The sequence below is a fragment of the Pelophylax lessonae genome, assembly GCF_965119305.1.
Source record: "Pelophylax lessonae genome assembly, chromosome: 4".
In the NCBI taxonomy this organism is placed as follows: Eukaryota; Metazoa; Chordata; class Amphibia; order Anura; family Ranidae; genus Pelophylax; species Pelophylax lessonae.
In genome coordinates this window covers 55,143,720-55,168,502 of record NC_138771.1, presented here as the reverse complement: position 1 = coordinate 55,168,502, position 24,783 = coordinate 55,143,720, and the positions used below count along the sequence as shown (strand labels likewise).

The window sequence follows — 24,783 nt, the reverse complement described above, 5'->3', positions numbered from 1 at the left end:
CTTTCATGTTGTGAGTAACATGAAAGTGTATTCTGTGATTTTAGATTTCCTTAAATATGTTAGCGATATTAGGACTCAAGCCATAATTTTAAGGATTAGATATTAAGGTTTCAGGCCTGGTTCACACGTATGCATTTCTTAGTGCGTTTTCAGTTTTGCAGAAACACACTACAGTCCATTTACCATGGTTTCCTATGGGTCAAGTTCACATCTGTGCATTTTACGGAAAGAACCATGGACCAGCAGGTTGTGTTTTTGGTTCCATAGACTTCAATAGATTAAAAAATGTGTATTAAAAATGCACCTGGAATATGCATCAACTGCCACCTGCATAGGTGTGTACCAGACCTCAGACAGGGAAAATGATCAGTAGGCTGAAGGATTTACATGAGAGTTCTGTGCTAAAAACAAACCTAAGTCAACAGAGGCTGGCTGGCTACAACTGTCGAATCTGTTTAAGCATATGAATAATTTACACACAACACAAACCGCTGGTTTCACTTTTAATGAAATGACATTAGCAAAATCCAGCATAGTAAGACTATGCCTCTAATATTAGTACATGACATTCAGTAGTAGTACAAAATACACAATGTATACGGTTCACATTAACATGACAGCTCGACAGTAAGTGAAAATCGTCAAACAAAGCCACAAAGATGCTGCCCAGTCCACTGCAGATTTAGCATTTTCAAAGACAATAGAAGACACAATATAAAGATGCTGAGTATGCCATGGCAGGTGAGGGACAAACACATATCCTCTTGAATTTTTTCGCACTGTTGTGTAATAGAGAGGGGACTGCCAAGTGCCCCCTGCACATTGAGAAGTCAAGTATAATTAAAAACCTGTTTTATATGGAGATTGTTATCCATTTTTTAAAGTATTTAAGCATTTTCCCTAACAATCCATCATCGTTCCTTTCCAAACCTTGTTTACGTTTTGCTGTCAGGGGAACAGTTTAAAATAAAGATATGGGCGGCTTGGAGTCTGAGGCAGTGAAGGATATGCTGGGCTCACAATCATTTCCCAGCTAGTCAGAGATGAGAATACATGAAGGACTGAGAGACAGATGGTGCAGATGTTTGTGGCGAGCAGGCGGCAGTCTGGAGGTTTCTGTCTTTCTGTACAGATATGATACGTAGATGACTAACACACAGAAGATCCACGTTCTTCCACAACTTTATTCAGAAAAAGGAGGAAACATCCCAAGGTCTGCAAAGTCCTCAATGTTATAATTACCAGTTCCTTGAGTGGGATCTCCAGACATAGGGAGCATATCCTGGGGAAACACAAGATTTTACACATGAATTACTATTTTTCACTATTGTGACAGCCAGTTACAAAACACAAATGTCTTATTGTCTATTAAAGTAAAACATTTTGGTTGAGATGAAAAATGTTCTACTAGTCAGTTGTATGCATTGGGAGAATTATAGCAAAGAAATTTGGTTATTATTACCTACTTCTGTTCTCTAGATATACAGACTGGCCATTTTATTAACTGAGTGCTAAGCAAGCGATAGATGATTTGATTTTCTTTCCTTCCACCACAGCTGGAAGGAAAGAAAATCGCTTATATCCCCAATTAACACCATCAGTATTAATGGGGGAATCCCTCCCATGGCCCTACTGTGTTACTGAACCGTATCAAAGGGAAGAGAGCTCCCTCATAAGGATTGGGACCAGTAAGCGGTATTAAAAAATAATATCCTAGTAGAAGTAAAAGCAGAACTGGCCTAAACAGAAAAGGCTTTAACCTAAACTCCCTTGATTCCATAAGGAATAAGGATAAGGAACTCTATGTCTAGAAAGACTACCAAAGCAGAACTAACTGAGAATGACTAGGACAAAAGCAACCCCCAATGAATGTAATCATGGCTTCTAAAACCACCCAGGGAACCAAGTATCAGTCCCACAAAGTCAGTGTAAGCAATAATAAGTAATACTGTATGATTAAGAGCTTGAGACGTTCCCATTAAAGGTTAGGTGAGGAATGTAAGGCAGACTTCCTTACTCACCAAATGGACTGCAAATGGAAGAACTGAGGGTCAAGCTCAGCATACACTCATAAGCAAAGAGGCGCCCTTAGATAAAACCCTAAAGGAAAAAAAACATGTTTACTGTCTCCTGCCTACTCTAGAAACTCGAAGAGTCACAGATTAGAGTTGCTTCTCACTATCCTGATCCAAAAAAGCCTCAGATTCCAAGGAGCAAAGTTCAGGAGATTTAACAGGACAGCAAACATTTTGCCTGAGTAAAAATCAAGCATGGAAGATCCTCAGAGAGGTCTACCTCTTGAGTCTGAGAAACAAACAAGAAAGATGGACCTATATCTGGTTGTTCAGATCCCACAAAGCCATTATACCACTAACTTGTTCCACCTGCAGACAGCCCAGGGTATTATGGAGTCTTTCCCTAACATCCTCACACCAGAAAGCAGGCAGTAGGGAACTGACCTTTCAAATACTGCACTTACAAAAAGCAGAAGGGTCAGGATTGCAGCACAAAGTTGTGTCCAGACCAAGACCCAAGCTACCATTCTTGCCACATCACGACTTCCTGTTCCCCCTTGATTGTAGCACATCAGCCCTGTAACCTGGTCCAACAGTATCTGTCAGGAGACCTGTTCAAGATATTAGGTCCATGTTGACTGATATCTCCACAGAAGTGACCAACAATGCGCATGCACTAAGACGGACGCTGGGGCCAACACCCTGCAGAGAACTTGAGTAGCAGGCGAAAGACTGGCGGGACAGAGCCCCAGAAAGATGATCAATCTCTGTGTCTTAAGCCTCGTACACACGCAACGAATTTCCGCCGACCGGTCGTCTGTCTTTTGTCCAGAGTGGTGTCTGTTGGTTGGAATGTGCTCTAGACTGCACACAAATTTTCCCGCAGGACAGAATTCTACTTCAGAAGTGATGTCATGTGTTGGATTGCTTTCTTTGTGTTCCTTCATCTCTGAGCATGCCTAGTCTTGCTCATAAGATTTTTCCCCATCAAAATCTGTACTAATGAGACGAAAATCGGACGTGTTTTGACGGTCGACAAAAATTATATAGCCTGCACACCAGGAGTTGGAGTTGGTTGTCGGAAGCACCATACTAACAAGCCGAAAATCGGCAGATCGTCGTCAGACGAAATTTCCCAGCCGAATTTCTACTCGTGTGTACGGGGCTTTAGCCAGCCAAGAAAGTCAGATGGTCCTTCAGGAAAGGGATGGCAAATCTGAAGAATACCATGTACAACTGCTGGACTTACATGTCCCATAAACAGGCTAACATCAACTATGAGAGATTCAGCTTCTAAGACCAAGCTGGCTAAAGAGCCAGAACATATATCTTAAGGTCCAGGCAACCCCAAGGGGAAGATGTATGTCTGGTAGTGTGTGTGGTGGCACAGGAAAGAATAAAATGAAATAATGAAGAGAACAAGATTTATTCGTTTTTCCCAAGAGAGCCTACATAGGGTAACAAACGTCCCTCCACTTACAAAAGGGGGGGGGGGGCACATTCTTGCTAATGAAGATTTCCCTGAGGGTTTAGAAGACTTCTTACTTCCAATACTGTGAGTGTCCAGATAACCAGCTTTAGAAGGCCAGAGCATGCGTACTCCAGGAATAGAAGAAGAAAGAGAAGGGGACTTAGTCTATCCAGTGGATGACAACAGCTCATCTGCAGTCCCTCAGCATTAACTTCTTCCATGGTAAAATGGAAGCCAATGACATCAGCATTAACCTCTTCAGTGGTCCAAATAATGAGGTATCTGCTATTGCTCATCCTGGTAGGCCAACTGACAGAGTGAGTCTTCAAAAACAGGCTTTGCGCTAAGGCAATTACGATGGTTCTGGACCTAGAAAGCACAAACCAGAGTATGAACGTCCACATCCAGTCCAGCGAGGTCTGAGCATGGCACTTCAAAGTCAAGCTGAGGATAGGCAACTCTGGATAGCTGCAATTGTGAAGACCATTTCTAGCAGTGATGTCAAGAATCTTGATTGATGAGTGGCTAGAGAAAATGTGTCTGTTTTCTGGCTTCTGCTATGTGACCCTTTAAATATAATGCCTTTTTTAAAAAATGCATGTGCTTGAGATTTCAATGTTTATCTTCTGTTTATAGCTTCTTATGATGTGTACAAATGAATTATTGCAGCTGTTTCATAATATTTTAAAGGAAAAGATCTCCCACATCTTTCTCCTTGGATTGTTACTACACATGTATGCCCTTTAAAACAAATTCTTTGCTGTGATTGTGTGCTGTCAAGAACCGTGCAATGTGGGCCTGGCAAGGAGCTGTACAATGTTCTGTACAAGCTTGGTCTACTCAAGCGATTTATGCAGGTAGTATCGAGTAGCATTTTAATTGTAGCTGCAAGATTCACAACATGCTATTATGGCATAGCATAAGATAACAATTTTATGCATTCTCTCACTTCACTGCCCATTGAATGCTGTCTATTTACTAATGGTTTGGTATATTTTCTACTGACACTGATGAATGTAAAGATACATAGATGTAGATTTACAGCACCTGGAACACCTCAGCTTGGCCTGGTTGTTGATGGGAATGTTGATCATTGCTCTGTTGATTATGATGCTGGCTCTGCCACTGAGACCATACTTCTGATGCACGGCCTTGGAACTGGCTGCTGCTCTGACCTGTTTCAGCTAACAAAAAGGAGGAAAGTTGCATTGTTTTATTACATTTTACTGCACAATGTATGAACAGAATTTACATTATTTTGCAGCATATTGAAATCTTTAACAAATAGCAATAGAAATGTACAACTCGTGGGTTTCAAGCACAGAAACTGCCATTAGGGATTCTCTTGTCAAACATGATGACAGATTAAAAAACATTTAAGAAACTTTCCTATAGATCAGAAACAATTATGGCTATCTATATATACACAATCTAAAATAGATAATGAGGCTGGCAGCATTCAAAATGCTCAAACTACCACAACTTATCTACCTTTTTAGGACCATTCCGATACCGCTGCCTAAATCCTTTTACTCCTCCTTACACATAATCATAACGAAATACATATGGCACAACTCTAAACCTAGATGTGCACAATCAATGCTAACCAAACACAGTTCAGTCGGGGGTACAGGGTATGTTGACTGCATGGACTACTACCTTGCCTCTCTACTAACACAACTTAGAAGTTGGTTCTCCACAAACCCCAACTGCCTATGGAAGCATATTGAATCCTCCCAAGTGACAGGGCAAAACCTCCTAGCGTGGCTTTACAGCAAACCAAACATTACTCTAACTAACGAAGACTTATCCCCCACTATCATAGCTGTAGCAAAAGCATTCCACCAACTCACATCTTTCACACCAGATGTTCACACCCCACATAAGGTTCCAATACCTATTTCCACATTTTCTATACTTATCCCAGACATGTCTACAAAGTCATAGCGAGAATCAGGGATAGAGTTTGTATCTGATCTATATGACGGAGACTTACTCAAACCCTTCTCTTTATTGCAACAAGCTTTCTCGATCCCCAATTCAGACTACTTCAAGTACTCCCACATAACTCATTGTTTACTGCGCACTCCCAGTATACATTTCAGCATATCAGAAAGAGCAGGGCAATACCTTACAACAACCAGGACCAATAGCAAGGATATTATTCTATCACTTATTAAAAATAAAACCTCCTTTTCGTAAAACACCCCAGATGATAACATGGGAAAGGGACCCTAATGTAATCTTTGATAATCACCAATGGCAATTGGCTCTTTCTCTTAGTTACCAAGCAATTCGCTCTGCCAACTTGTGGGAATTGATCTGGAAATTCACCCTCAGGTGATATATCACTCCATCCCTGTCCCACAAATTCAAACCTTCTAATTCCACTCTCTGCTGGAGGAATTGCAGAAACCATGGCACCCTTCTCCACATCCTTTGGGAATGCCGACAACTGACCAAACTCTGGACAGCAGTATTAATACGAGCGGTCACAGGCACCTCTCTAACTCTCTCGCCTGCGCTGGCCCTCCTGAGTTTAAGGATTAACAAGATCCCCAAACGCCAATGCACTCTAAGCATTCATATCCTTCTAGCAACCAGGCTACTAATCACATGCCAATGGAAACCGTCTGACCCAATCACCATTGACAGCGTGATCGCACTGATACATACACATGGCTCCTATGAACAGATGTACACATCTTCACAGGGTAGAGCTCAGTCTAGCAATCTTACATGGTCCCCCTGGTTTAACTGGTATGATCAATACTCCCAAGAATTTGTGAATGTCTCTCATTAGCTTGTTGAGCTAACCTCTTTTTGACCAGAGTATGTCACTTGGTGCAATGTCGGAGAAGTCACCCCAGCCCATTAGCACAGTTAGGTCCCGATAGGGATGTACGGGCTGGGGGAGGCTGATCCTGATCATGGCCATACCACATATGTACGTCCTGGCCCAAATCCAGGGAAGTTAAACATTACCCAACTACCTGTATGGTTACTGTTTGATGCTCCCAGTAGCTATGTTCCACCTTTAGTGCCCTAGCGAATAACTGTGGAAAGACTGTTCATATATATGTTACATTTGTAATCCTGTTTATTTTTCTTCTTTATGTTGTTTTATGTTGAAAAAGTTAATAAAAATGATTGAAATAAAATAGATAATGATTAAGTATCACTGGAATATTATAGTCTTGTGCTCTTCAACATGCACACCTCTCATCGTTTAAAATTACGATCTAAAAAAATTCAGCTCTTCATGTTTGTGAACCAAAATTTGTATTAAAATTTTCTCCTGTTAACTGTTGTGATCATTGTAATATTGTCTGACATCTTCGTCAATCAAAGAGTTTAATTTAAAAAAAAAAAAGCCTAACTCTGATTTTAGTTTAGGTCACTTCTGTCCACTCCTGGTGGAACAAACCTCTCCTGGTGGATCAGTAACCCTTAATTATTTTCTAGCCCACTCTATGTTATATCTCCGCAGGCAGAACCTAGCTTACCCACAGGAAAACAACTGTACGATAGCCAAACCACACTATACTTCACCTGTGTGGGCATTCTAGGGGTAGAAATTCCTAATAAATACCACTTGAGCTGAGCCCAAATGACTTGAATGAAGCAATGATTGACATGCGCATGTATTTACATGTTAAAGTAAATCTAAGACTAACAAGTTGTTCAGTCGTAGTGGTAGTTTTCTTTTTTCCATTAATATATTTCCTGTTCTAAGGTGACAACACTCAGTGTACTTTAACTTTAGAGGAACACCTAGGACAGGGCTCCGAAACACCTCTTCTTTCTCTGTAACATAGGGAAAGGTGTTCTCCAGTCCACACAGAGAACTGGAAATAGTGTAACTTATAAGAACGCAGCCCAGGCAGAGAGCATTGAAATTTATCAGCTCAAAAAATTTCTGCCAGGATCAGTTTTTTAACATTTGTATTTATTGAACAAATATAAAAAAAACGCTTTCAAAGTATATTTAACAGACTAAAAGGGGGCAAATAGGAAAAGGTAATTGCCAGGTTTCAAATGCACTATAAACAACAAATAAATAGTGGACCATTCCATACTTTAAATCGATGGAACAGATTAACTGGCTGATCTTTGCTCTCAAGTTCTCCACAGACTCCACACTCATCCATGTAAAACTGGTAGCATTAACATACCCTAGCCTAGATCATTTTTTCAAATGAAGCTAAAGGCTCTGGCTAAGCCCCCAGCTAAGCTGAGTGCCCCAACCTGATTACCCAAGTCACAGACCTAAAACTTATTTTCCAAGCAGCCAATTCCCTGTCATCTCTGTAACGTGTGGGGGACAAAGCGATAACTACTTCACATGACAATCTGTATATCAGTATTTCATAAAACGCACTGCTACCAATCTCCTTGCCTCTTCAACCATAAGCGTGGAGGTAAGACCTAACCTGAGGTCTCATTAGTAGGGGATAGCCTGCGGTCTGCAATGCAGTTTATGTTTGTCCCTGACGGAGTTTAACATTGACATTTGTGAAATGAGAAGTCTTGTTTGATGACACGTGTTCTCATTTTTACAGTGTGATGTTAACCTAATGCTAAATATTTAAGTCTGATACAAGCAAAAGAAAATAGACTTACTGAATGCCGCATTTCTTCCCCCAAGGCTGGAGTAAGCATTTCCACTGGGAGATGATGTGGCCGGACTGGATAATGGGCTATATGTTGCTGGGTCAGATGTGTATGTGTGGCTTGTTCCAATGCCAAATGGAGAAGACTGAGCTTTGCCAGACTGAGATGTGATTTGCTGTAAAAAAATAAATATATATTCACCAAAGTGCCTCACACCGTTTAGCCACACAATGTTGACATTTTGGTTTGACAATACCTGTCCTTGAAAAGGGGGACGGCTTCCTGTCCAGACTTGTCCGGCGTTAAGCTGACGGGATATCTGGGTAAGGTTTTGGCTTGTACCAGTTGGAGACTGGATCTCATTAACGCCTGTGACATGAACCACTGAAGAGCTGTAATAAAGAAAAGCAGGTAAAGAAAGAAACAGACAGCCCATACCATGCTATGCAATGCAGCATGAGCATTAAAATAGAAGTAAAGGCTTGTTGCAACTCACACTCTATGAATCATTTACCTCAATATAAATAAATCTTTTTAAGTGAAATAATAAATATATATTTCTTTGTACCTTTTTTGCTTTGAAATTCTAGTTAACATATGACTGTAATGCCCATACTGTGTTTCTCCGAAAATAAGACCTACCCTGAAAATAAGACCTACTGTGATTTTTGGGGAGGGCTGCAATATAAGCCCTACCCCAAAAAGAAAGCCCTAGTTTAAAGTGTTTGTAAAATCCTTGAATCCACTCTATTACTGTTTTATATAATTTCCAATGTGTGTTTTTCTGTATTATAATTGTGGCAAATATCGGTACAGCGCCACTCGGTGCTCAGCTGACCTCAAGCTGCTCTTCTCCCAGCTATCTCAGGATCTCAGCCCCTCCCCATTGCAGTGCTCAGAGCGGGGAAGAGAGCTCCGGCGGGTCAAGGAAGCGCAGAGCAGCGCTGTAACGAAGGAATTTGGCACAATTATAATACAGGAACACACACATTGGACGTGATATAATACTAATAATAGAGTGGATTCTAGGATCTTACAAACACTTTTACTCGGTTCTCACTGGGGATTCCTGACAGGCAGGGAGGGAGAGGGGGAGAGAAGACAGCACACTACATGTTAAGACCTACCCCGAAAATAAGCCCTACTATGTCATTTGGTGCCAAAATTAATATAAGACCCGATTTTATTTTCGGGGAAACATGGTAGATATTTTCTTCCAGCACAGCGGATGTAATGACGTAATTTCCAGACGTGACCTATATTGGTATTTTTTGTGATGCTCAGTGGCGCTCCCATTGAAACTGGATGCTCGCCTAAATTGTTTTTCTTCACAGTGCCGCGGCTACAGTTGGAAGTGCTTTCAACTTTTTGCTTTCGAACCGTGGCTTACAACTCTCTTACAGGATTATACAAGTTAGTTGCAGCACATTCTCCTGTAAATGGGGCTGATGACTGGGAATGAAGGCAGCGTGGCCGGGAAGGACGGAGGCAGGGCTACTCCGATGTTTACACAGAGGCCAACAACAGTTTAGGAAAGTGCCTGTTGTTATCAGCCACATTTCGGCTGTACAGGCACGCCCTTGTCGGTTAGGCCCCTTTCACACACTCCGTCCATCGGACGGAGTCCGTTTTTTTCAGCCGTTTTTGATCCGCCGATACCCCGCTGAGCAGGAGGATGACAGCTGTGTCTCCGCGCTGTGTGCGGAGACAAAGCTGTCAGTTCCCCATGCATCTCTATGGGGGAATTTGGATGGGAATGGACCGTCGGTCCGTTCTCATCCAATCCCATCCGATCCGCTGGACGGATGGAAAATAGGGTTTCCATCCGTCCAGATTTGACGGATCGGATGTCAGCAGACATGTCTCCTCTGACATTCGATGCCCCATAGGGATGCATTGGAGGACAGTTCAGATCCGCCAAAAAAACGGACAGGCAGATCTGAACGGTCCGTCTGTGTGAAAGCTCCCTTAAACTCCAGAGATTGCTGATTGTCTAGGTTAGACTGTTGTTTCTAATCTAGCCAATCAGCAGTTATGAAAATGCATAATACAAAAGTTTCAGTTTTTAAACACACTAAGCAAGGGCAGAATTTTATTTTTGACTGGAATTTCACTTTAAGTATTGTACGCAATCAATATATCAAAACAAATAAAGAATTTGTTGCATATTACGTGCGTGACAAATCACACCAGTGATTTACAAGATCCACAACTCAGAATTGCATTCATGGCGTACAAAAAATGTATTGATTTTAATTTTGCCAAAGCAGCTCAATGAGCAAAACTGAGAATTTCTGCTTTGGGAAGATTTAGTTGGCAGCAAATTAGTTATTTTGCAAAGAAATCAATTTTGTAAAAATAAAAATTTACTCATCTCTACTCAGATGCATGACTTAGGGGTTTCATTTAATAAATGCAAATAGGTTATACACTTTACAAGAGAATTTTCACTTACAGATACACGTTGTAAAGAACATCCAATCATATACAAGGAAAATAATAAAAAAACAGTATTTTGTGCTTGCACATGATTGGATGATATATGTTAGCAGAGCTTCACCTCATTTACTAAGCTAAGGGAAAATCCTCTTGCAAAGTCAACAGCTTATTTACCTTTAATAAACCACCCCACTAAACTTCACCTGTGTAGTTTAATTCTTAATTAGACAGCTTGAATAATAGTATCATTTATCACAACCTTTTTCGGAATGATTTATATATTTTACATCCCAGAGAAATAAATTTGATAAATAATGGTAAATAAAGGGGAAAGAAAAGTGGGAGGAGTATTGCCAGTAGTAACCACTTATATTCTACCATAATATTTGCTAGGACTGAAAGAAAAATGCCTGACAGGCTGAGGTAACACATCAAATTTTCCTTTTCTGCAGTTTTGTACACAAAGATCTCTCCTGCTCAAAAAAAATATGTTTCTTTGCTGTGTGTCAACAATGATACACTATTCCAGTCATTATGGGGGAAGTATGACCTTCAGATGTTACTCTACAAAAAGGCCAGCAGTGGGATAGACATTGACTTTACTTATTATTGTTTGTTAACTCCTAAACTCTGAGGATACAGTCCTTAGTAAAAAAAAACAGGCATTGCTCCAGTTACATAAAAGAACTATAAAGATTGTGGTGCAACGTTCTTAGGGTTGTTTTTTAATGTTTATACAGTATTTTTCCATGGCCTGGAAACCATGCCTTCAGCCTTCTGCAAAGAGAAATGGCGCTCACCAGGAGACATGAGAATGAAGGTTATTTATTTCCTATCTGAACTTATTTATCCCAGTCACAGTGAAAGTTATTTATGCACATTATTTATGGAGGCCAATATTTTGCAATAGTGCTGAGTACACTGGAGAACACGACTCCATATAATGTCTTGCGGCCCCTTGTTCTCATCTGTTCAAAATGCCCCATAGTCTCCCAACAGTTTGGGTACGCACTTTTGTCTCCGGGTTGATAAATGGTACTTATGATTGACCTCGTAGTGGTTGTATTCTCTCTCCTCCAGTTCACTGGAGCAGTATCCCCTTCATGAAACCAAATAAGGAGAAAATCCTACTTTAATGTTTTCGGGTATTTGATATGGGGGGGGGGGGGGGGGGGAGGGAGGTTGACAGTATGTCAGGGACACGAACAAAGGAGCATTCTCCTGACTCCCTGCAAATTCCCCCCAAAACTTATTGTTGTGGGAACACACACCCTGCAATATTTTTCCAGAAAAATATCTTCCAAAAATGTTGGCAGAGTTTATGGGAAACCAAAAAAGCAGCATCAGTCACGTGAATGCGAGAATACACTGTTCGTTTTTTTCATTCAACCCCACAGATGCCCCCCCCCGCCAGACACTCTGATCAGCCTTCTCTGCTATTGGCTGGGAGCGCTGATAGAGAGTCGGATGCGGGCCGTACAACCAGCTTCTGTTGGACAGACCGACGTACACACGGGCCAAATGTCAGCTGTTTTTTTTTTAACCGGCTGCACGTCACTAGCCTGTGAGGCTCTGGGGAGCGAGCACGCGCCGCCGGAGGCGCGCTCCCGCGTGGTCACGGACCCCCCCCCCCCGCGCGTGTGAGCGGTGGACCGCGCATGATCAAAAAATCGCACAGGTGATCAAATACCACCAAAAGAAAGCTCTGTTTGTGGGAAAAATAGGACGTCAAATTCATTTAGGTACAGCGTCGCACGACCGCGCAATTGTCCGTTAAAGTCACGCAGTGCCGAATCGCAAAATAGGCCCTGGTCAGGAAGGGGGTAAAATCTTCCGGGGCTTAAGTAGTTAAATGACAACAAAATGTTGCTGTCAAATGGTAGAGATTGTAGTCATGTGAGAGGGTCTCTTTAACCACTTGCCGACCAGCCGCCGCACATATACTGCGGCAGGTCAGCTCTATTGCACAAAACATCGTACCTGTATGTCATTTCGTGCAATAGCCAGTGGGGGCGTGCACTGATTGGCATGAGGGGGAGCCAATCAGCTGGTTCGCAATCACTCCCCATAGAGACAGAACGGCGGTCTGCCTATGTAAACAAGGCAGACTGCCGTTCTGTCACAGATGAACACAGCATCCCCTAGGGACACACGTAACCCTTTGATCGCCCCTGGTGTTAACCCCTTCCCTGCCAGTGTCATTAGTAGAGTAACAGTGCATATGTTTAGCACTGATTACAGTAGTAATGTCACTGGTCCCCTCAAAAGTATCAGTTGGGTGCCCAATCTGTCGGCCGCAATGTCGCAGCCCCGCTAAAAATTGCTGATCGCTGGCATTACTAGTAAAATAAATAAATAAATAAATAAAAATGCAATAAATCTATCCCCAAGTTTGTAGATGCGATAACTTTTGTGCAAGCCAATCAATATACACTTATTGGGATTTTTTTTTTTACCAAAAACATGTGGAAGAATACATATTGGCCTAAAATGATGAAAACATTTAATTTTCTTTTTTTTTTTTTGGCTGAAAGTAAAAAAATATATATATTTTTTTCTGAATTGTTGCTCTTATTTTGTTTATAGCGCAAAAAAAACCAAAAAAAAAACAGCAGAAGTGATCAAATACCACCAAAAGAAAGCTCTATTTGTGGGAAAAAAAGGACATCAATTTTATTTGGGTACAGCGTCACACGACCGCACAATTGTCAGTTAAAGTAATGCAGTGCCGAATCGCAAAAAAATGGCCTGGTCATTAAGGGGGTAAAACCTTCCAGCCCAGAAGTGATTAAAGTAAAAGTCCAGTCTAAACTTATTTAATCTTAATCCACCTTTGGATCTGGGCGGCCCAGATGATGTCGCAGTGACGAAACGCGTAGAGCGGAAATACAACGTCATTTGTCACTTCCGGTTAGGTGGTTTCGGTCCGTGGAACGCGGAAGCGCCGGACGGCCGAACACCTGAGAACACTCGAGGAGCTGATCGTGAACTTCCCAACAACGATTATCACTGAGATATTGTAAAAAGCCGAGCCTCATACAGCAGCTCTATACGTGCAGTATATCACTAGAGGCAGAGTGAAACAGTGGGAAAACTAAAAAAACCGAGCCCTACTTGGAACAAGGGAGTGAGCCTGGTAAGTGCTTTACCACGGGTATTATCACTTGCACTCCCAGCACCGCGCCTAGTAGGTGCCACTCATGCACAGATTGTAATCTTATCACTTTAACGGCTATAATTGTACTGTTTTCACCCCCAATATGGGGACATCACAATAAATGTATTTGCAGCAATATTCACTTATTTATTTATCTTAGCACTTCGGCACCTTTAGTAAGCAATACCAGCTGGTTCTTTCACAATTTGTACCCAGAAATCTGGCACATTAATTGATTTGTACTATATCAGCACAAGTGCACTTTCTGTTCATTTCAGCACATATTGGCCCAAGGGCTAATCTTTTGAGCACAGTGCACTTTTTATACTTTTTTTACAGGTTTATACCCTATATTTAATAATTTTAGCATAGTTTTTGCACAATTTTGTTTGTGCACGGTGGAAGCGCCATACACCAACATCTCCTAAACCCCATTCATTTCTTACCCTAGTGGTAAGTTGGAGGCAGTACAACCACCGTTTTTTACCCATGTGCATGTATTTGTGTTGTATACACACTCCATAGCGCAGGTATACCCAATTTTACCCATCACCATATTTCCTGAAAACCAACATTTTTGTTTTCAGGAAATATGGCTCCCTTTGCATATCTTTTATTAACAATTCCAATTTTGCAGCCTACTATCTTAGAATTCTTCTATATGGCCTTTGAACCTTTCTAAATCCCATTTCCTACATCCGAAAAGCCATATCTATGCTGTTAGGTGTATTTTATAGTACTCACTATACTTTATTTTTAAATGTAATTTCTCTCTTTTTTTGTAAATCCTTATGATAAAAATCTTATAAAAAAGATATACTATTTAATCTTAACAACTTGTCCTCCCGGAAGATTTATCTCCCTTCGTGAACAGGCCATTTTTTGTGTTACGATACTGCATTATTTTAAGGCCCCTTTCACACGGGCGTTCCGTATGTCCGTATATCACCCCATCCGTTTGCGGGTGATATACGGACATAATGCATGGCAATGGGATTGCGGATGTCCGTGAAAAAAAAAAAGTGCCAGAGCGGATCGCAATACGGTCTGCTCCGTGTGAAAGAAGCCTAACTGACAATTGAGCAGTAGTGCAACGCTGTACCCATATACAATTTATGTCCTTTCCCCCCCCCACAAATAGAGCTTTCTTTTGGTGATATTTGATGACCTTTGCGGCTTTTATTTTTCGTGCTATAAAAAAAAAAATTCTGACAATTTTGAAAAAAATAAAATAACTTATTTTTACTTTCTGCTATAAAACATATCCCAAAAAAAATGAAAAAAAAAATCGTATTTCTTCATAAATTTAGGCCAATATGTATTTTGCTACATATATTAGGTAAAATAAAATCCCAATAAGTGTATTTTGATTGGTTTGTGCAAAAGTTAGTGTCTACAAACTGAGGAAAATTTCTATTTATTTATTCGTTTATTTTTTACTAGTAATGGTGGTGATCAGCGACTTATAGCAGGACTGCGATATTGTGGCAGACAAATCGGACACTAACTGACACTTTTTGGGGACCAGTGACACTAGTACAGTGATCAGTGATAAAAAATATACGCTGTCACTGTACTAATGACACTGGTTGGGAAGGGGTTAACATCAGGGGCAATCAAAGGGTTAACTGTGTGCCCAGCTGGTGTTTTCTTACTGTGGGGGAGGTGCTTGTACTAGGGGAAGGCATAGATCTTTGCTTTACTTTGCAGAAACACAGGATCCATGCCTTCTGTACTATGTTGTTTACATAGGCAGAGCGCCGTTCTCCCTCTGTACTGAAGGATCGGTGGGTGCAGCGGACATTGAGTCAACGGTACCCGCCAATCAGCTTCCGCTGTGTATAATCACAGTGGGAGCAAGCCTCCACTGGCGCGCATGCACGCCTCAGACCCGAAAAGTTTCGGATCACATACAGTGAGGGAAAAAAGTATTTTATCCCCTGCTGATTTTTTATGTTTGACCTCTGACAAAGAAATGATCAGTCTACAATTTTAATAGTAGGTTTATTTTATCAGTGAGAAACAAAATAACAAAAATATTCAGAAAATGCATTTCAAAAAAGTTATAAATGAATTTGTATTTTAATGAGTAAAATAATTATTTCATCCCCTATCAATCAGCAACATTTCTGGCTCTCAGGTGTCTTCTATACAGGTATTGAGCTGAGATTAGGGACACTCTCTTAGGCTCCTTTCACACACTCCGTCCGTCGGACGGAGTCGGTTTTTCTCAGCGGGGGATCGATCCACCGATCCCCCACTGAGCAGGAGGATGACAGCTGTGTCTCCGCGCTGTGTGCGGAGACACAGCTGTCAGTTCCCCATGCATCTCTATGGGGGAAATCGGATGGGAATGGACCGTCGGTCCGTTCTCATCCGATCCCATCCGCTGGACGGATGGAAAATAGGGTTTCCATCTGTCCAGATTTGACGGATCGGATGTCAGCGGACATGTCTCCGCTGACATCCGATGCCCCATAGGAATGCAGATCCGCCAAAAAAAGGGACAGGCGGATCTGAACGGTCCGCCTGTGTGAAAGGGGCCTTAAAGGGAGTGCTCCTAATCTCAGCTTGTTACCTGTATAAAAGACACCTGTCCACAGAAGCAATCAATCATATTCCAATCTCTTCACGATGGCCAAGACCACAGAGCTGTCCAAGGATATCAGGGACAAGATTTTAGACCTACACAAGGTTGGAATGGGCTACAAGACCATCACTGAGCAGCTTGGTGTGAATATTCGCAAATAAAGCAAACACAAAATAACTGTTAATCTCCCTCAATCTGGGGCTCCATGCAAGATCTCACCTCCTGGAGTTTCAATGATCATGAGAACGATGAGGAATCAGCCCAGAACTACATGGGAGAATCTTGTTAATGATCTCAATGCAGCTGGGACCATAGTCAACGAGAAAACAATTGGTAACACGCTATGCCGTGAAGAACTGAAATCCTGCAGCGACCGCAAGATCCCCCTGCTCAAGAAAGCACATGTACAGGCCTGTCTGAAGTTTGTTAATGAACATCTGAATGATTTATAGAACTGGGTGAAAGTGTTTTGGTCAGATGATACCAAAATCGAGCTCTTTGGCATCAACTCAACTAGCCATGTTTGGAGGAATGCTGCCTATGACCCCAAGAACACCATTCCCAACGTCAAACATGGAGGTGGAAACATTATGCTTTGGGGGTGTTTTTCTGCTAAGGGTACAGGACAACTTCACCGTATCAAAGGGATAATGAATGGGGCCATGTACCATCAAATCTTGGGTGAGAACCTCCTTCCCTCAGCCAGGGCATTGAAAATGGGTCGTGGATGGGTATTCCAGCATGATAATGACCCAAAACACACGGCCAAGGCAACAAACAAGTTGCTTAAGAAGAAGCACATTAAGGTTCTAGAGTGGCCTAGCCAGTTTCCAGACCTTAATCCCATAGAAAATATGTGGAGGAAGCTGAAGGTTCGAGTTACCAAACGTCAGCCTCGAAACCTTAATGACTTGGAGAGGATCTGCAAAGAGGAGTGAGAAAAATCCCTCCTGAGATGTGTGCAAACCTGGTGGCCAACTACGAGAAAAGTCTGACCTCTGTGATTGCCAACAAGGGTTTTGCCACCAAGTTCTAAGTCATGTTTAGCAAAGGGTCAAATACTTATTTCCCTCATTAAAATGCAAATCAATTTCTAACTTTTTTTTGTTGTTATTCCATCTCACTGTTAAAATAAACCTACCATTAAAATTATAGATTGATCATATCTTTGTCAGTGGGCAAACATACAAAATCAGCAGGGGATAAAATACTTTTTAACTTTACTGTACTTAGTACGTGATCCGGCGCAGCCGGCCCACTATCTAAGTTATACGGTCTGCAAGTGGCTAAACCTGCTCCCACCCCCATTCTAAGCCCTATACTAACTACCCTAAAGAGGGAAGATGTCTATACTTACCTATTCTCAGTGCACTCCAGTCCAGTCCAATGATCTCCCCAGCACCGGTTTCAGAGGAGAAGAGACAGTGCTGACAATGGCTGCAATACCTGGGCAGTGACGTCATCCATAGCCTTACAATAAGACATCCGTTGTCGGCTGTCCCTTCTCTCCCCTGAACCCAGCACTGGGAGCCGATCACATGACCACTCAGACCAGACTAGTATAGACAGCTTTCTTCTACAGGCTAGGTTTGATAGGACTTGGATTGGGGGTGGGAGCAGGTTTAAGATTAGATAAAGTGGAAGTCCAGGCTAAACCTATCACCAGGGATGGAGAATTCTTCTCACAGAAGGCTGACTCAGACATCAAAATCACGCCTTTCTGCCTCCTTACTGGTTTTAGGGGCAGAGGCTCACAACTGGCAGATTTCACATTGTCCAATCACAAGAGGGGAACGACAACCCAATACAAGACCAATGTAAATTGTCAATCTTAAAGTATTGTTTATACATTTTTAAACTGATGTTTTAGAATTGTTTTTTTTTTTTACTATCTATATACACTTTTTTACAATCAAACACAGAAGCTCTGTTCACATTAGGTCATTTGGAATCGCAAGCATAATCTCCAAGATTCTGCCCACAATTCCAAATCACAACAAAACATGCAACACATGTTTGGGTGGTATTATTCTCAACAGCACACTAAATTCGGTGCAATTCTGCTGCGATTGCCGCACAACAGAATTGAACAGCCCATTGTAGTGAATGCCTTATGACTGACACGTGGAAATGCGTGTAAATCACATTTTCAGAATCGCAAGCAGGAGCTCTCATTTCTGTAATGTGATATCCGAATGGGGCCTAAAAGTCCTACACTTATTTATAGTTCGTTACTTTCTCGTGTTATCATTTATGATTTTTGCCTTCAAATTCCTTTTCCTCTAAATGAAAATTCTCCTTTCAGCTTTTCCCTCCAGTGCTCCACGCTGGTATATATATATGTGACAGTCACACTGCTCATCACAAGTGTACTCACTACAGACTGTATTACAGAGGAAGGGGGGCATGCCAGACCAGTCTGTTACTGAATGCTGATTACTCAGAGCACTGAGTCTAACTCAGGTGCCTATAAACTACACAGTAATATTTAGACAACTTATGTTACAGACCCCCTAACCTAAAGGAGAAGGAGGAGCTGGGCCTCCTATCACAGTTAGAAATGACGGCGAGGCAGGGCAATGTCATCATAATGGGAGACTTCAACTATCCAGATATTGACTGGGTAGAGGAGACAGCTCACTCATTTCCCATCATTTCTTAAATGTCTTCCAGAACAACTTCATGTCTCAATTGGTGGATTCTCCGACTAGAAAGAATGGTTTGCTAGATCTATTAATTACTAATAATTCAGATCTGATCACAGATGTGGAAATATGGGACAACCTGGGATCTAGCGATCACAGGATGATCACATTTACCATAAATTATAGGAAAAGGAGGAACAAGGGTAGCACAAGAACGCTACATTTCAAGCGACCCAACTTTTCTAAACTGTGCTCAATATTACAAGACATTAAATGGGACCAAATCCTAAACAAGACATTAAATGGGACCAAATCCTAAAAACATTGAACACTGAGAAAAAATGGGAATGCTTTAGAAACACATTAAATAAAGGTATCACCCAGTACATTCCAATGGGCGATAAATATAGAAGAGTGAAGGTTAAACCTGTGTGGCTAAACCATATTGTAAAAAGACATATGATAGAGAAACAAATGGCCTTTAAATAATATAAAGTGGAGGGGTCATTGTCAGCATTCCAACACTACAAGGAAGGCAATAAGAAGTGTAAGAACGCAATCAGGGTGGCTAGGCTAAAATATATATACCGTAACAAAGCGAGGTCAGAGCATATTGGCCACATAAAGGATGATGAAGGGAAGATGGTTACAAATGAAAAGGAGGAAACTATACTATATGCTTTCTTCTCCTCAGTTTTTACTGGGGAAAAGGAGGGGTATAACAACCACAACTGTATTTTTAGTAACACGTCACAGGATGTACTCTTGTGGCTAACAGAAAGACAAGAAAGACTTAGCATAGCATCAATAAATCACCAGGACCGGATAGCTCACAACCGAGAGTCCTCAAAGAAATCAGTCAGGTTATAGCCAGACCATTATACATAATCTTTATGGACAGCATACTGAGAGGAATGGTACCAGCTGATTGGAGAAAAGCCCATGTGGTACCAATATTCAAAAAAGGGCAGAGACATATACCTGGAAACTACAGGCAAGTCAGTCTAACATTGATAGTATGTAAACTTTAGGAGAGGATGATAAGGGACTATATCCAAGAATATGCTAATGATAAAAGTATCATTAGTAGTAATCAGCATGGGTTTACAAAAGGTAGTTCCTGCCAGACCAATCTGTTAACATTCTATGAGGAATAAGAGCTACCATCTAGATAAGGGAAGGCCTGTGGTAGTGGTGTACCTGGATTTTGCAAAAGCATTTGATACAGTTTACCACAAATGCTTAAAATACAAACTGAGGTCTGTAGGCATGGACCATAGGGTTTGGTAATGGATAGAAAACTGGTTACAGGGGCGTGTCCAAAGGGTGGTGATAAATAACATGTACTTAGACTGGTCTGGAGTGGTAACTAGCGTACCCAAGGCTCTGTCCTAGGACCAATTCTGTTTAATTTATTCATAAATGATATAGAGGTCGGTATAAATAGCTCAATCTCAATTTTTGCTGGCGACACAAAAATAAGCAGAACAATAACTTCACATAAGGATATAGAAACTTTACAAGACCACCTGAATAAATTAATGGGGTGGGCAACTATGTGGCAAATGAGGCTTAATGTTGAAAAATTTAAATAAATGCACTTGGGGACTAAAAATATGAATGCAAATTACTCATTAGGGGGAGAACCTCTGGCGGAATCCAGGATGGAAGAAGATCTGGGGATCCTAGCAGATGTCAGGCTCAGAAATGTCATGCAATGTCAAGCTGCAGCAAGCAAAGCCAGCACAATATTAGCAAGCAAAAAAAATGGAATTTACTCCAGAGCTAAAACAATAATCCTGCCACTTTAAAAAAATTCTGGTTCGGCCACATATGGAGTATTACATCCAGTTCTGGCCACCAATCTTTAGGAGGGATGTGCTGGAACTGGAAAGAATCCAGAGAAGGGCAACAAAATTATTAAAGGGGACTGGAGGATCTCAATTATGAGAAATGACTACAAGCACTTTGGTGTCCTTTTATGAAACGGAGATGAGCAGTGATCCTGCTGATCGCAGCTCATTTCCGATCATTCTCAGTTTATGAAACAGAAATGATCGGGGGAGAACATGTTCTTCGCTGATCATCTCTTCACATGGGAATCTGTCATTGCCTGACACAGAAACAGCCAGGTTAAGAAGCTGCGATCTCAGCACTTCACTGGCGATCTGTGCCAGAATTCACACTCCCGGATTCACCAGCCTGGAGCTTGTGAATCGGGGAGTAAAGACCAAATCGGGGGGAGAACTGAGGGGGAAGAAGGAAGATTATTGACATCCTTCTTCCTCGTTCAGACCCCCCAACACAGTAATCATGTCCCCCTGCCATATTTATGTATATATATACATGTGTATATATATACACACATACATGTAGATATATATTGAATGTGTGTATATATATATATAAAATGTATGCGTGTGTGTATTCAGTGTATATATATATATATATATATTTATGTAAGGGGACTATTATTTATTCACATTAGTGGGGATCGTGTATTCAGCAGCAATAATCTATCACTGCTTATTAAAAGAGCGCCAGTGATTTTCATAGTATGGTAATCTCGCTTTGTCTCACGAGATTATAGGCGCCCCATTCACTTGTATAGAGATCTCGGCCGTTCGCCGAGGAAACACTTCTCTGATCACCCTGGGAGAACTGAAGTTCTCTGCTTCATAAAAAGGGTGCCAGAGGAGATAATTTTCCCCAGAGAACTGCAGAGAAGCGAACAGAGAAAAAAATTCACCCTTTCATAAACGTACACCTAAACGTATTTCGCCTGGAGAAGGGACGCTTGAGAGGAGATATGGTTAGCGATGTAAAAATACGTCAATAGTGTTTACAGCGTAGGAAGAAAACGATTCAGTCTCTGGAGACTGGAGGAGAAGCAGTTTAACCTTAAGCTGCGTAGGGGGATTTTCACTGTCAGAGCGATAAGAATGGAAACTCCCTTTCACAATTGGTGGTGTCAGTGGGAAGTATTGATAGTTTTAAAAGACTGTTGGACTTGCCTCTTAGTGAACACAACATACAGGGATATGGGAAATGGTTATCGACATTGACTCCCTTTCCCCTTTAGAGGTTGAACTGGATGGACTAGTGTCTTTATTCAACCCTATCAACTATGAAACTAAATATAAAATATCAAGGCTATAATACATTACAAAGGACTTCCACAGTACTATAGGTTAGCTAAAAATACAGAACGGCACATGTTCCCTGTTTTGGTTTCTTTGACTGAAACTTTGGACTAAGCTATTCAATTAGTGAGTGAATAAGTCACTAATTTTTGTGTGTAAACTTCAGCTTTAGTTATTGAGCTCTGTAAACAACAGGCTTTATATCCAAGAAAAAAAAAGTAAGAAAAAAAGTAGAGACAGGGAAATATGAAAATGAGCCTAAATAGTTACATAGGCGGGCTGAAAAAAGACACTAGCCCACCTAATATGACAAAAAATAAAAATAAACAGAATAAATAGAAAACCTCCATATACATAATCCTACACCTACAGCTGATCCAGTGGCAGGCAAAAAACCCGATAAAGCATAGTTCAATTTGATCCAGCAGGGTTAAAACAAATTCCCCTGTACAGGACATTTTCCCTCTAGCACTGTTTATCACATGGCAAGATCGTAAATGGACAGATATGTTCTGCTTACGAACTGAAAATTTGTTGTGGTTAGAAAGTATTACCCTACATTAGTATATTGCCTACAATGTACCACAGTTTACTGATTCCAAGACTACGATGCCTTGCCTCATTTATTGCATACCTGATTCTTAAATTCTTAAATAAAGAATTAGGAAAAAAAAAAAAAAATCCTTTCTGATCCTTCATACTATGCTATATTTAATATCGATCTGACTAAAAGTTCAAACTTTTATTCCTAATGATAACAAATAAATTATTTACAAATCCACTATACATTCCCCTTAGACCCCGTTCACACTGGGGCGACGCTACTTGCCGGGGCGACCTCGGGGCGGCCGGCACGGACTTCATAACATTGAAGTCAATGCAGGTCGCTCCGGGTCGCCCCAAAGAAGCTCCAGACCCTTTTTCTAAGTCGGAGCGACTTGTGTCGCTCCTATTAGAACGGGTCCACAGCTTCTCTATGGCATGCGACCTACGGCGATCTGTCAGGCGACCAGGTCGCCTGACAGGTCGCTTCAGTGTGAACGGCGTCTTAAAGTGGCTGTAAGGTATTTAAAAAAAAACAAACAAAAAAAAAAAACAAACATGTCATACTTATCTGCTCTGTGCAACAGAATTGCACAGAGTGGCCCCAAACCTCCTCTTCTTGGGTCCCCATTTGCCACTTCTGGCTCCTATACATCCAATCCTCCCATAGGAAGCCGCTTCCCATTGAGGCACTTGTGCGTGCTCGCTTCTGAGCCCCGCTGCTATGTCAATTGACACAGACAGCGGGACCTGGCCCCCCGCTCCCTTGTCACCGGCTTTGATTGACAGCAGCGGGTGCCCCAGCATAGACAATGAATCCTGTAAGTGAGGGGAGGGAAGAGCTGCAGATGGGCACAGCGCTGGATAGAATGAAGGGCTCAGGTACTGTAAGAATTGGGGGGAGGGAGGTGAGGGGGGATACTGATACCTAAACATTTTTTACAAGGAATGCATTAAGGTAAAAAATGTTTTGGCTTTAGAACCACTTTAAGCTGAGTCAAAGTAATTATATACATATGTATGTCATATATATATCACATATTATTAGTAATAATATCTGTATGCTCCATTGAGGACAAAAGAGTGGGTTGGATACCTAAAAGACTTGCCAGTGTGCCCAGGCTGAAAAGGACTGCCTGTTGAATACAACTGCTGTGTCCCGCTGCCCGATGCCGACAACATTTTCTTCTCCGCTTAAAAAAAAAAGACATGAAAACCAAGTTGAAATATGGCAGAAGTTCAGAAATGATTACACTGCTCATTCATCACACATCAGCAATACTGCTGAACCAGGCTGAAACAGATCATAATCATGCTAGACATTTAGGCATAACATAGAGAGACAATCACAAACACACAAAAAAATTCCAATATGATAAATCCACTCCCTTTCTCCAAAGTCATAAGAAAAAAAAAAATCCACATTAACCATCCGTTTAACCTCACAAACGGCATATAAATATTTTACATGACCTTGGATCTCTTGCAGACGCTGAGATTAATTCCACTAGAGACGCAGGCCCTGGTTACCCCTATAACTATGTGCTGATGGCGACAGGCAGACTAGAAGAAGGCACCTTGGATATGTTAACGTTACATTCCTTCTCAGTGAAGACGTTGCCTGTGACCCCGGCCTAGCATTTACAAACATACCTAAATGCTTATTGAAAACACACATCTCTGGGATCCCTGGGGTCTATCATTGCAATTCTACGCTCTAACCTGTCCTGATCTGAACCTGATAGGTATATGAGATCACGTAATCCCTTTTAAGATGCTATAAATTGTTGAAAGTAAGCAGACTAATTGTATCAGGCTAAAGACTGAGAAAATGAACTCTGATTGTTTTTAGACAAGGAGGTGTTTTGATGGAAGTGACAGAAAATATATTAAAGCTGTCTATGCATTGTTCGAACTTCGACTGGTTCACTTTGAACCAGACAAAATTCTAAATATATTAAAGCTGGCCATACATTGACTGAACTTTGACCGGTTCATCATCAGTGGGTGGCCATGTTGGCACACTCCTGCCTGAAAAATCAAAGGAGCTACATGGCAAACTGTTGGCTGAACAGCATCTGCACCCAATCAGATGCAGGCACTGTTGGGATATCTTAAGGTCTTGTGCACATGGGTGTACTACAGCGTATGCCCCTACAAGGCAGT

The 24,783-nt window shown here is 41.4% G+C and overlaps 1 protein-coding gene across 2 annotated transcripts in view; it reads right to left on the bottom strand.

The window, feature by feature from the left end:
• Window positions 1-459: 459 nt before the first annotated feature.
• The window catches only part of ARNT2 (aryl hydrocarbon receptor nuclear translocator 2), a 228,672-nt gene continuing 204,348 nt past the window's right edge, over window positions 460-24,783 (bottom strand). For both annotated transcript variants that reach the window (XM_082253227.1, XM_082253228.1), the window contains 5 exons: window positions 23,714-23,810; window positions 8,357-8,492; window positions 8,110-8,275; window positions 4,534-4,670; window positions 460-1,282 (listed from right to left, as the gene is read on the bottom strand). In XM_082253227.1, the coding sequence (XP_082109353.1) occupies window positions 1,184-1,282; window positions 4,534-4,670; window positions 8,110-8,275; window positions 8,357-8,492; window positions 23,714-23,810 (635 nt within the window). In that variant the 3' untranslated portion in view covers window positions 460-1,183. The remainder of the gene's footprint in view (window positions 1,283-4,533; window positions 4,671-8,109; window positions 8,276-8,356; window positions 8,493-23,713; window positions 23,811-24,783) is intronic.